The sequence below is a fragment of the Scatophagus argus genome, chromosome 8 (assembly GCF_020382885.2).
Source record: "Scatophagus argus isolate fScaArg1 chromosome 8, fScaArg1.pri, whole genome shotgun sequence".
NCBI lineage: Eukaryota > Metazoa > Chordata > Actinopteri > Scatophagidae > Scatophagus > Scatophagus argus.
The window spans coordinates 9,299,947-9,313,742 of record NC_058500.1 but is presented as its reverse complement, the minus strand read 5'-3'; the positions used below and the strand labels follow the sequence as shown (position 1 = coordinate 9,313,742).

Here is a 13,796-nt window from a genome sequence, read left to right as displayed (position 1 = left end):
TGTAGAGCCAAATAACAGCTGAGGTTAAGTGAGGACTTTTTGTTGTTGTTGTTGTTGTTTTCCTTGTTTGTTTTTGTAATTTAAGTGAACTGACCCTTTAAACTGAGCTCTGTCGAAACACCTTTCCTTCCTGTTTCGCCCCTCAGTGTGTGAACAGATTTGACTGATCACTAATGTAAACATGACTGACATGAGCTCTGATAAGTGACTCATTTTCTTTCCATTCCCGTGACGTCTCTGTGGGTGCACGTCCCTTCCCCTTTGTGTCTCCCACACTCCCTCTCTTGCCCCATTTATCTGCCACATCTCCACTAATATCTCTCTCTGATATGTCCCCTCCCTTCCTCTCTGCGCCTCAGTATCTCTGACATCCAGTTCTGTGGGCCCAGGGGGGCAGGTTTTTCATGTGGAAACGAGCGAGGTCATCCTGAGGGGGGATCCACTCACAGGTTTTGGGATCCAGCTGCAGGGGGGTGTCTTTGCCACAGAAACCCTGTCCGCTCCCCCAGTCATCCGCTTTATTGAGCCCGACAGCCCGGCTGAGAGGTAACAAGCTGAGACACCTAACGAGTAAACAAATATCATATAGGGAGTCACCTTGAACTGGAGTGCTGATCATTCAGCCACATGTGCGAAAAAAGGGCTAATTTTAGCCTGGTGTCTCAATGAGTATTTCAACTGAAGCCGGGCACATTAGAGATGCGTTTGTCTAACGCAGCGGTTCAAAGCTGCAGAAGGAGCACAAAATGAGCACCATATAGCCCTGCTAGATTATTAATCTTGATTTTCTTCAAATTTAATTTCAAACAAGCGAAAGTTGTCTTTGAGTGAACTGGTGTACGTAACTGGCAGCAATGGGGTCACAAGCAGGCCTGGATAATTGCTTTGTTTCACACAAGCCAAAAAAGCTTTAGTGCTTGTCAACCCTTGGAGTGATGATGGTTTATTTCCTCAGTGAGGGAGGTCATAGCCCAAAATGTCATGAGGTCAGCAGATGTTCTCCACAGCTTGTAATGACAATAACTTTAGTCCTGAGTGTGTTTCTGACTAATGTAGAGGAGTCGTAGTAGATTTATCACACATTATCCATGATGCACTGATGCAGCCAGTGGTTCATTTTAATGGTGAAATGGTGAAAACCCCGCCCTATACTGATATGTTGTAGTGCATTGATCAAGACTACATGTTGCTGTCCAATTAACGCACGACTCTGATCAAGCGTTGCATCTGTCCTTGTCTTACAAGATTAATGATGGAGTCTGTGCCGGCAGCGCGGGGCCTTCTCCCCTGGGTCTTGTAGCACGATTAATCTAGCAGCAGTTGGACAGGAGTGACTCAAGTACAGCATCCGAGTGGGATGTTAGTGTCTCAGCCTCCACACAAGGTTAATGAGCAGTGGTAGTTAGTGAATTAATATCAGTTGACAGTGCTGCAGTGTTTGCCCTTACAATTAGGGGTCTGATTAAATGTGTGATATGTGTGATCTTTTTTTTTTAATGTATGCTTGCTTCTTGAGATTTTCCAAGTTCCGGTAAGGTTAGTGAGTCAGTGTGTTCATGTCAAGCCTGGAGACTATATTTCATTTTATAGATGGTATTTTACATATTCGGCCTGTGTGGCATGTCGGCGTCCCGTCGAGCCTAATGTGTCGCTCGTCAGAAACTTTTCACTGAACGCAGAAATAAACAGTGATGGGAGTGCAGGTATATTTAATCAATGAGTTAATAGACAGAAAGTTAAAGCCCCAAAATTCTGATAAATGATTAATAATCTTGGTCATTTCTGAAGCACGGGTTGACATCTTTTTTGTTTTTATATAATGCCTTGGAGACTTTCTATTTTTCTGAGCTGAACAGTTTTAATTCGTATCCGAGTATGTGATGAGTGCTTTGTGTCACTTCTGTCCATGAAGTTCAGCTAACTATCGGTCTTCATCTAATTATTATGAATCAACATCTCTCTACAATATTTTCAACAAAAACTGACATCATAAACTTCACAGATGGAGGATTTATTGTGGCTCTGTTGCATTAGACTGTGTTGGTTTTAGCTAAATGAACTGAATAAAGGGGCATACACTCAATTGAGTGGCAGTTGAGTGTATGGATGTGATTTGCTCTTTCATTAAAGAGATCTTGACCTCAGATGAATAAATAAAGACATTACCATGGGCTCTGAGAAATGGTAATGGTCATCAATTACTTTTTTCTCTCTCGCATTTTTTAAATCAAACCATTAATGGACTGAGTGGGCGGGGCAGCACCAGTCAATAATAATAACGGTCATCAGTCTTTAGCCTTAGTTGAATATGATCCATTTTATTATCCTTTTACATTCACACCCAAATGCACTTCTTTTAACCATTTATATTTATTCTTTTTTTTAACTACTGTGTGTTTTTTTTCTGTGTGAAGGTGTGGGCTGCTGCAGGTTGGGGACAGACTCTTGTCTATTAATGGGATCCCGACTGAGGACGGCACTTTGGAGGAAGCCCATCAGCTGCTCCGAGACTCCGCTCTGGCCAATAAGGTCACAGTTGAGATTGAGTTTGACGTTGCAGGTATCATATTGCTCAGATCATTTCTCACTGTGAGATGTTGCTACATTTGCACCTTCCCACTGACATCCATCCTTACTTTAAATCCCACTCAGAGTCAGTCGTTCCCAGCAGCGGCACTTTCCACGTTAAACTACCCAAGAGGAGAGGAGTGGAGCTGGGCATCACCATCAGTGGTGAGTTTGTCAGCACGGAGACATGCAGCAGGGGGCAGTGTTGCTCAACAGTAGTCCACAGACCTGCGCACTGTTAAACCCCCTTTGAATCAATGTTCTGTGATCCATAAAACTGAGCCTTGCAAAACCACAGGGCACATACCTCATTACCTCTGAATAATAGTGCTCTGTACCCGCATTCATCACTACCCTCTCTGCTCTAACAAACAGGAAGCTTGGTTTGATTAGTGTAGCATAAAGAGGAAATAAAGAAGAGGAAGTTGAATGATTGTGTGATGGTCAGGATTAGTTTTATTCTCATATCACACATCCTAAAATAAATATACTTCTATTCTTCTGCTCTTTTACCAGCAAGTAAGAAACCCGGCAAGCCCCTCATCATCTCTGACATCAGGAAGGGAAGCATAGCACACAGGTATGTCCTATCATCGTACACAGTTATGTTACTGCTGAGCATCTTATTCCTCACTAAGTCGTGCCATTTGTTTATTTTTGTAAGCACAACCTTTGGGTTCGGTTCTGGTGGAGCTCAAGGAGACGTTTCTCAGCACTTTATAAATCAGGGTGAACTCATTTTTTGAGGCTTATGTGGGATTATTCATGAGCAAAATGAAATTGTTTTGTGAATCCTTTGTGTAATACACACCTAATTGGATTGAGCTATCAAAACTGGATCAGTAGGACAGAGCAGCGACATTTCAGAAGGGCTCAGTGTTGATTAGGTTGAGGGTGAGGTTACGGTCACCCCCAAGCATCCCTGTGAGACACCAGGCTAATAGGATTCTCAGACTGAGTCAGGAGATGCAGCTCCCAGGTTCCTGTTAATAGTTGTGATCCTCTTGCTCTTGTGTCCGGCAGAACAGGCACTCTGGAGCCTGGAGACAGGCTGCTGGCCATCGACAGTGTCCGCCTGGAGAACTGCACCATGGAGGACGCCATGCACGTCCTGCAGCAGGCCGAGGACATGGTCAAACTCCGAATCCAGAAAGATGAAGACAACATTGGTACATTAATGCTCTAAAACACTATATATATGCTTATATACATGCTCTGTAGAACCAATAGTGGATCTGAACCAAGTCCTTTTACTCAAGTACCGGTACTTCAGTTTGCTCCTTATACTTTGGCTCCACTACATTCTTTACTCCATAAAACTTACCTGATAGTTAAACTTACTAGTTACTCTTCAGATTAAGATCTAAATAGATATGATATTTATACATAAAATACATTACATTGTCAAGGATTAAACCAAGAATTCTTTTTTTTGAACTATGGCATTTCACAAAAAGCAAAGTACAAAAAAAAGTATGCATATTTATGTAGCACAGCTTTATTTTTGTTTTATTTTTCTTCTTCCCAACCTCCATTAATCATCTCATGACCCCTCAGACAAATCATGTGACCCTTTGCAGGGCTACAAGTAAAAATGACTGGTTTTAATTTAACATCATAGAAAATTAAGAAAAATAAGCATGTAAAAAATAAGCATGTATTAACATTCCAAAACCTGGAACTGGTGAATTTTGTTATATGCTATGTAATAGTTGCAGTTTAATTTTCTGTCAATTGAATCCTGTCCACTCTACACTGGACTAATTACCTAAATGTATACTAAGCCTCACCATGTATTACCCGTCTAATCACGTCCGCCATTTTAGAGTGATACACTTAAGGCATATCTTGTAGTTGATATTTGTATACAAGCGATGCAGTAGTCAGAAGCAGTACAGTGAAAATAAAAATGTGTGTGCAGTGTTGAGTTGATTTGCTGAATCATTCTGTATTTTATCGTAATAATTGCTCTGTCAACACTAAGTTTTATAACCCCTGTGCATTCTTGAGTGTTTATGCATGATGTCTACTGTGTCCCCCACGTGCTGTAGATGAGTTGGAGATGTCAGGCTCTATAATCTACACAGTTGAGCTGAAGAGATATAACGGACCACTGGGCATCACAATTTCTGGCACAGAGGAGCCTTTTGACCCCATTGTCATTTCTGGCCTCACCAAGAAAGGCCTGGCAGAGAGGTGAGAGGAGGGGAAGGGATGCGAAGGTCAGGTCGAGGGTCAAGGTAGTTATTTGAGTAGATGGTGACACTTGTATTGGGCTGAGGTTACTCAGATGTGTAGTGTGGCCCTTCGGAAAGACAGTGAACAATGGCCGTCTCGACTTTTTTCTCTAACAAGAAGTGTCTTTGTTTTCGGCTCAGTCAGCGAACTGGCAGCCTGTCAGGTTTCCTGGCCTGCCTGTCAGTACTGTCTGGTATACTCTGGTATCTGTCTCCTCTGCTCTCCTTCCCCTGCAGGACCGGGGCCATCCATATAGGGGACCGAGTCCTGGCCATCAATGGGGTCAGTCTGAAAGGAAAGCCACTGAGCGAGGCGATCCATCTCCTGCAGATGGCAGGGGAGTCCGTCACCCTCAAGATCAAGAAACAAGCCGACCGTATGTTGTTTTTTCCCCCCTCAACTTATTATTAATTTCCTTTTAATTACCCACAAGAAGTGGAAATACAATCTTACAAATACAGCTGCAGACTGAAGGCAAAAACAAGCAAAATGTAAAAGGGGAAACAATCACAACCAACAAATGTGGAGTAGATAATTAAGGTAGAAGGATTCATAATAAGTTGCATCATGACACAACATTAAAATTCACTTTTCATGTTTTTCATGTTTCATTTTTTTGATTCCATAGACCAAAAAGATTATTTCTAATTATGTCAAAGGTTTGTGTTCAATTATACATCCCCTTCATTGTTCTCCTCTTGACCTCATGGTGAAAAAGCATTTTGAGGAAAGAACTTTATGTTCCACTTTTTAGAAAACTGAGAAGTACATTAAAGAAGAGGTAAAAGAAATGAGAAAAAGACAGAAGACAGATATTTGGACACTCACCCAATATTATTACATTTAGTATTAAACACACAATTTTTAATATGCTTTTAAAAATGTGCATTGCTTTGACTTTTTCTGAAGCTTAAAGTCAGTGAAAGTCACGCAGAGAAAATGGCAGGAAGTGCATCTCTTCCTTGTTTAATGTTGATTTGATTTGCTTTTTTTTCCCCAGAGTCTGATGGGCGACGAGCTCCAGAGAGAGAGGCCGGGTTTTTAAGCGATGCAGAGGATGATCTGACTGACTTCCAGAAGACCAGTAAACTCTCTGAGGTCTACTCTGCCACTGTGCCCAGTTTAGACTCTGCAATGAGCTCCTGGGACAGCTCAGGGTTTGATGCAGGCTACTGTAGCCAGGGTGAGGTCTGCTGGACACTTTCAGTCTTAAAATGTAATGTTGCATGCAATCAGGTCAGTCAATTTTCTTGGTTTTTCAGGGACATATCTCCATAAAGCATCCGATATATTGCTCAATCCAAATGACTGGCACCGTACAAAGCATAGGAGCCAAACCAGTTCCAGCTCTACGGGTCTAGTCCACCACTCAGCACTGTATGATGGGAGATTCACTGAAGATGAGTGGGACAAGATACCCGGGTAGGTGCACACACCTGCAGTTTCCTTCCTGTCAGCATCTCATTTCATGTCAGCACAGCTTTAAGTGTTTTTGATTTCACAGTAAAAGGCTTGTTTTATTTAAATCATATTCTGTGTACAAATCGTGGTGGAAAGCAACCAAGTACATTTATTCCAGAACTGTGTTTTTCTGCAAAAATTAGTACTTTTAATTGTGATCCTTTTAATTGTATTTGGCTAATAATACTTAGGTACTTAGGTAGAATTTTGAATACAGGACTTTTACTTGTGTCAGTCCAGTGTCCAGTGTGTAGGATTTAGTGGTCATCTAGCAGTGTGGTTGCAGATTGACAGATGCAGATGACTCGCCCTACTTTGCCTGTGATTGGCTGTGACTCACTGCCTTTGTTGGTTTGGTTGGTTAGGTTGAGGCATGAGGAGTGAGATTGGTTTGGATAAAAATATCAGTAAAAGAAAGAATAGATCAGGTACTCCATTCTGCCTCGAAATCCCCCCTTTGAATCCTACACACTGGCCCTTTAAGTGAAAAAAGATCTGAGAACCTTTTCCACCACTGTGTATCCACAAAAAGCTTCTTTGTGATTTTTCTGTTCCCCACTTTGGTTTCATTGATGAAGGCAAATTGGATTGTTTTCTCTTCATTTTGTGTGATGCTTTCATGTTTTGTGCTTTTCCAAACTGTCCTTTTCTCTTCTTTCTCAGGTATTCTCTTTCTCATCTGCTTTACTAACTGCCCACGAGTTCTTTGGTGTTTCACATTGATGCGTCTTTTTCTGTCATCCCCTGTCCACACCAAAAGTGTTTCCTCAGAAAACACCTAAAACGCCCAAGGATACATCAGCCTTATCTGTCTCTTCACACTTGACTTTTTTTATTCCCTTGAACTCTTGTGTCACATGCTTTCACTTTTCTGTTTTTTTTTTTCTCTTTTTTTCTTTTTTTGGGTGACTTTTATAAACTTGAACTCTAAAAGGCTTTATCTAATCTAGTGGACTACTCGGCGTGTGAGCTGCTTCGAGCAAGAAAATTTACAGTAAACCCTCAATTTGAGAGATTTTCCGAAGGGATTGTCAAGACCACAACCCAAAAACTGCATTTCCCATGCTGCTTTCGCTAGCGGCACCGACCTCGAGACCACAGGGCTGCTCTCATGTTCTGGTTCCTGCATTGTCATAGATTCATCAGCCCCCCTCGTTGCAATGGCACCCTGAACCAGGAAGACAGCTTCTGGTCCCAAGCTCTGCAGGACCTCGAGACCTGCGGCCAGTCGGAGATTCTCAGGGAGCTGGAGGTAGGCCCACCTGTCATCTCCACCCCGCCCCCCTTCTGCTCTTTTTTCCTCTGCCCTCTGCTTTGTCCTACTCGTGTATTCATCGACTGGTGTCGGCCTAAGTGACAATGCCAGATGAAGCATTATGATAATCACCAGACTGTGTAATCTGTTATTAAATCTGACAAGACAGCCTGAACACCTGCTGCCATATCTACTGGCCTTAGCCTCTAAGCAGACTCTGCTTTCATTCCATGTGAAATTATACACTATGTTTGTGTGTTTATGTTCACATAGTTTAAGTCTTTTTTTTTTTTTCTTCTTAACACAAGATTCTTGAATATAACCCGTGTGATTTTGTGCTCTGCCAGGCATCCATGACAGGTAGTGCTCTTAGCCTGTACCTAGAGGAGACCAAGACCAACGAGGACTCAATGTTTCAGTCTGAAATTAGTCCTGTTAAGAGAGAGGGAATCCACAGCGAGTCTAAGAACAAAAGCAACCTGAACATTTCGACTGGATCCAGAGCCGCACCATCCCAAGGAAAAGGGGACGCCTCCGATATTTTGTCCCCTTCCTCCCTGGCACTCAACAAGGTAGATCTGATGAGGAATTTAAAAAAGTTCACATTAGAATAAATAATTTCCTTCCATTACAACCCACAAATTACAGTGCAAATGTTTTGCACATGAGGTGAGAGGTGCCAGTGAAATACTTACTTGGTACACACAGGGAAGCTGTACAAGGAACAACAGAGTAACCAAGGGGGACCAACATGCTGTGTTTGTCCTTTTACAGTATTATCATTTTTAAAAACAGACAAACCAACTACTTTTAGATAGCTGCAAATCCACACCACTCTACCCGGGCTTGGCTTAATGTTTTGATCCCCAGCAACAATACTATTAAAAAAATATAATGCATGTATATTAAAACAGTTAATTTTAAAGATGTTATTATTATTGTGTATTAGGAAAAAATGCTTTTCCCTTATAATTTACCCAAGTAGGTTTATACTTCACCCCAGTTTTTTTTTTCCTTTTTCCTTTTTTTTGTAATCCCTTAACACCTAACCTCTTCCTTTGTACTAGCATATATGTACCCAACAAGTATTTTATTGATATCCCATATGTACTGTATAACTGTCATTCCTGGACTGTAATCTAAAGAGTGAAAAATTTAGGTGAAAATCTGATCATTGACTGATAGTCGGCTGCGCTCGCAGCTTGATGTAGACGGTACAAACAACAGCGTCCTGGGACAATACTTACTCATACCTACTTGACTCGCTGTTCCTGTTGGTGCAGTGTAACTGGACCCAGTGGACACCTGGCCAGTCAGGACTTGCAGTGTGTGTATGACAAACACACAACACTCATTATACACTATACCTTGGCAGCTGCATGCTGTGATCCCAGCCTGTGATTGCGTGCTCATTCGGCGTCATCTGCGCATCTCACCTTACTGTGTTTGACTGAGCAACTAACTGGGCTGCAACTGGGGCGGTACTAACAGAGTGCATCACAGTTCTGTATTGTGGAAATTGAAAATGTTTTGAGTTGACACATCCTGCATGATATCATGGAAAGTCATCTCAAATCCTACCTTAAAGCTGTTTTTTGTTATGCTTAAACCTGCTGACACTGTATTGCAGTGTAGGGTTTTGAATCCAAAGAGAAACAAATGACACGGCATCATGCGCTTGTGCAAACTGTTTAGTATATACAGAATGTGGATGGTGGACACAATCGGTCACCTGAATAGTGCTGTAAAATCAAGCACGGTAGCTAAGTAACAACTACTGCAAGTCTGAAGTAAAGGTCAGATGATCAATATCATTTTCAGATCTGAGAGTGATATCCATCTTCTAATCCAGCATTGAATTGACTGTCAAAAGCAAACATGTCAAAATCACTTTATATGGCATAGAGAGTCTCAGAGGCACTGTCCTCTTACACTTTTTTGTCAAGGGATTTGGTCTTGGAGACTGTGAGAGAATTTTTTTACCCGTTTAGCAACCAGAGATGTGTGATCGGATGAAAGATGCTGCTGAGTTCCCTTTTACTAGGGTCCAATATTTTTGGGCTTTTACTCATGCTATGGGCTAAAAGTGAGCATTTTAGGCTTTTGTGTAAAAGCCTCTAGACATTTATGCACATGTGCTGTGCTGTATGACCTCTGTGTAACTCTGAGGTTCCCTGTATTTGTAGGTGACTTTAAGGAAGGACCCTGAGAGCTGTGACTTTGGTTTCAGTGTATCTGATGGGCTCCTGGAAAAAGGAGTTTATGTCAACATGATCCGTCCAGACGGACCCGCTGACCAGGCGGGGTTGAAACCTTTCGACCGCATTCTTCAGGTACTGTTTATATATATGCAAGTTGTGTTTAAAGAAATATGGGGAAATGTTATATTATTCATGAGTTACATGAGTGGATCCCACTCTCATGTCTATAAGGAAGCACAGTGAAACTACTAGGTGAAGCCATCTTATGCTCAGCTAATTGTGTCCTGACTTTACTGGGAAAATTCACTGCCTTGATTTTGCCAAACTTGTTCCTTTTATGAAGTATTCGTTTTTAGAAATAACTGTTTCTTCAATATAAAGGATATTGTTTGCTAAATTTGTTAACTTTGTCCAATCTTTTTGCTATTTTATCACTGTTTCTGTACTGAGTCTGGCCCCATAGCTGGTAATGCTTTTCAACGCTTTCGTATCAAAATAAGAAATGAAATGAATTCTGTCATAAATAAAGCAATAAGCAAATTTCCCAGGATGTCAAACTATTCTTTTTAAATAATTATGAGCGTAGTAGCATGCTGAATGGTGAATGACCTTATTGAGTCTGATCTTGCAGGTGAACCGTGTCAGGACCAGGGATCTGGACTGTTGTCTGACTGTGCCCCTAATTATAGAGGCAGGAGATGTTCTGGACTTGGTCATTAGCAGGAATCCGCTGGCAGCAGCGGACACTGGGCTGCCAGACGACTGTGACAACCCCTCAAAGTCACTGTTCTGTTTTCCGGAGCGCAGGACCAACAGCATCGCCCTGTGACCATTAGGATAGACGCTAGCTTTTGAAAAACTGTCACGCTGGGACCTCACACACTTTACACCACGCACAGTCGAGTTTGTCACATTGTACCTTTCAGACAAACCTTCACACTCATGTTCAGCATGCAGAGCATCCAGAAACAGACACACTCACAGCCTCTCAGCATCTCTCACTCACAAAGTGCATGTGTTCACCATTTCTGGTTTGAGTCACTGTGTTCACATGATGCAGTTCAGAGGAGGCTCTGCCCTCCCCACCCCCCCGACTGCTTCGATCTCCAGAGGCAAAGCCACATGCTGGGTTATATAACAGGGGACTTGCAGCTTCTTACCGAGCCAGGATGTCAACACATGCCTCAGCTCTGGAGTGAGTCAAATGCTGCACTCACACACTGCATATATTTACTATCTTTTGCATTGATGAGTTTCTCATTCCCACTGAAGGAACATTTACCCAGTTGTACCTTTCTTTTTGTTGTACACAATGGCACAGAAAATATGCACGTGCGATGCTTTACATGCATATGAAATTCATGCACACGCACACTGATACACAAGGTGTTAATGAACTCAAGGTTCAAGTCACATTGTGCATATTTGAGTTATTTCAGCCACAACTTGGCTCACAGCCCTTGTTTCCAGCCTCCCCTCCACACTGCTTGCCCTAAACAGGGGACAGTGACCAGACATAAATAAATAGACATAAACGCTTGTGAAGACACTCCAACCTTTCTGTTTTACAGTCCCACGGTGGATAAATAATTTCTAAATGGTTCCAGAGAGACTCCAACGTTAAGAGACATTGTTGCATTTTAAATTTATTTTCTGTTCAGGTCTTGATGATTCAGCCACCTGTTTGCAAAGATGTCAGATGTCAGGTTCACATTTTGCACACGTCTTCAACGCTGCATTTGCGTGTAACACACATTTCTCTGAAATCTCCCCTTCACTTCTTCACGTTTCACTGTCACTATGTGAATCCTCATCTCTGTATGTGGAATTGCGCCAGAATGACTTATGGGCCGGTTTGTGGTCCATTGTTGATAAATCACCTTCTTTCCCAAAACGAAGGATGAAATGCCTTTCACTTTTCAGTGCTGAATGATTTTGCTTTCACTTTTACTTTGGACTGAACAGATTTATCAGTTCTCTTCCACTCTACTGTAGCTGTTTTTCCTATCAGTATTTCTAAGCATGTTAAGCATGCATAGGGTTTGTTCTCAGCAAGTAGCTCTTCCTTAACCAAACACTGAGCATGGGGGTAAGCTCTCTCGGCTCTGACAGAATATTTGTGAGAATGCTTACTTTTTTTTTTATTTTAAATCGTCTGGCCTGCTGATACAACTGCCTCTGTGGAAATGAGAAACATGTTTAGTTTCATGTATGTCAGGCTGATGTGAAGATGTGAAATAGTTGCACTGTCCCATTTAGAGCAGCCTTAGAGACTGATTAATCCTTGGGACGGTGACTTTTTTTTCAGTCCATTTCAGATTTGTGTCTTATATTAAATGTCATGTTGTATAGAGAGGCCTATTTTTAAGGTTTTATATTAATTTACTGTATTGTATCTTTATTTTGCTGTATAATGTGTCATTGTATGCAGTGCTTTATTTTTATTTGCAGTACATGCACATACAGTATAGTATTTTCATGTAAGCTGTGATACTGAATGTGGCTGCTGATTTAATTCTTTTTTGTTTTATTCCCACAACTTCCCTGATTATGTCAGGAATCCTTTCAAAGGAACTTGAAAGATTTAGTGGATGTCATTTTATTTTTGTTATTTAATTTATTATAAATTAAGAAATGTATTTCTTTTTATGAGAATAAATTTATGAAACCATTGTTGATTTGGCTTTATGAACAGGGTGTTTGATTCTGAACAGGGACCCAAAATTCTCTCATCACTGAGGTTTAACAAAGATTTTAATGGACATTTGGTGATCCAGACTGAAATATCCCAACAACACCAGACATTCATGTTCACTCAAGATGAATTATAATAATTTTATGTGTCAGCTGACTTCAGTGTCATCTTAAGATCAACATTTTGATTTATGACCAAATACCTGCACAACGTCAGCTGTACTTTGTGTTCAGATCTAATTAGTGAATGTTTGTTGTGCTAACATGCTAAATTGTGTTGGTAAACATTGTACCTGGTTAATGTTATCATGGTATCATGGTTAGCATGCTGACATTAGAATTTAGCTAAAATAACTGCAACAACTTCGACTAACCTCATCAGTGAATGAGCCTAAAATCTAATTAGCACTCTAGTTTTATGCAAGTATCAAAAGTCATTCTTTCTTACATAATTTCTTTGAGGTTTCAGTGTCCTAGGGACACCAGTAGGACACCGGAGACATGCCCAAAAAAGCCAGTCCCATCTTTGTGAGTGAGATGTCAATGCACTTACCACCTGCTGGGGAGCGTTAGATTTATGGTGGGGTGGACACCCTGAAAAATTTAGGACAAATGTCAATGAGCCATCACAGGGGAATGGAGAGAGAGGATGGAGTTGGTGTGTTACAGTCAGTATAATCAGCTCAGTGGAAGATGTTCAAATACGTATAGAAAGCTGTTTCAGGGGTGGAGCAAAAACTCAAATTTGCTGCTCATTATCAAAAACTAATTGATACAATACTCAGTGTTTGCTAAGTGGGTAAAGCTGTATGTAACAAACCAGACTCCCTAAACCAAAGACTAGAGGCTGTGCACGCACTGCCGAGTGCCTGTAGTTAAGTCATCTTGAAATTCAAGAACTGCAATGATACCTCGCAATGATACCTGATTCGTGCAGGCCTGTGATGCATATGAAGACAGATAAGATGATATTGTGCTGAAATTCAGCTTCTAAATCATCGGTTTGATGCTTGATGTCCCCGCAGCAAACAGCTCTTTCAATATGCAGCCATGATTGTTTTGTAATTGAGAATTCGGCTCTTCAATAATACTTACAGCCCTTATTTGGAAACAAAACTCAAATATTCTGTGGAACTGGGGGGTATACATAGGCAGGCACGACGGTGGTTAAAAACTTTATTTGTTAACCCAGGCTCATTTCCTCAGCTGAGAATCTATGTTACTAACAGTCAGGGAAAGAATAAATAGATGTGCAGCACCCTTTTAATAGCCATTTTAATATGAAACTCTAAACATAACCCTGACCAAGTCAGGTGTACATCACAAGTTACCCTAGCTTTAGGCTCAACATACCTTGCTAAAGCAGTAATCTTGCTTCG

The 13,796-nt window shown here is 41.3% G+C and overlaps 1 protein-coding gene across 4 annotated transcripts in view; it reads left to right on the top strand.

Annotated features, from left to right (window-relative positions):
• The window catches only part of grip2a (glutamate receptor interacting protein 2a), a 29,580-nt gene extending 17,185 nt beyond the window's left edge, over positions 1-12,395 (top strand). For 3 of the 4 annotated variants that reach the window (XM_046397265.1, XM_046397263.1, XM_046397266.1), the window contains exons 12-24: positions 360-546; positions 2,415-2,560; positions 2,653-2,733; positions 3,085-3,148; positions 3,592-3,737; positions 4,620-4,764; positions 5,043-5,182; positions 5,807-5,989; positions 6,069-6,228; positions 7,405-7,519; positions 7,870-8,094; positions 9,709-9,855; positions 10,355-12,395. In XM_046397265.1, the coding sequence (XP_046253221.1) occupies positions 360-546; positions 2,415-2,560; positions 2,653-2,733; positions 3,085-3,148; positions 3,592-3,737; positions 4,620-4,764; positions 5,043-5,182; positions 5,807-5,989; positions 6,069-6,228; positions 7,405-7,519; positions 7,870-8,094; positions 9,709-9,855; positions 10,355-10,552 (1,937 nt within the window). In that variant the 3' untranslated portion in view covers positions 10,553-12,395. The other variant, XM_046397267.1, reaches the window with a different exon arrangement.
• Positions 12,396-13,796: the final 1,401 nt, after the last annotated feature.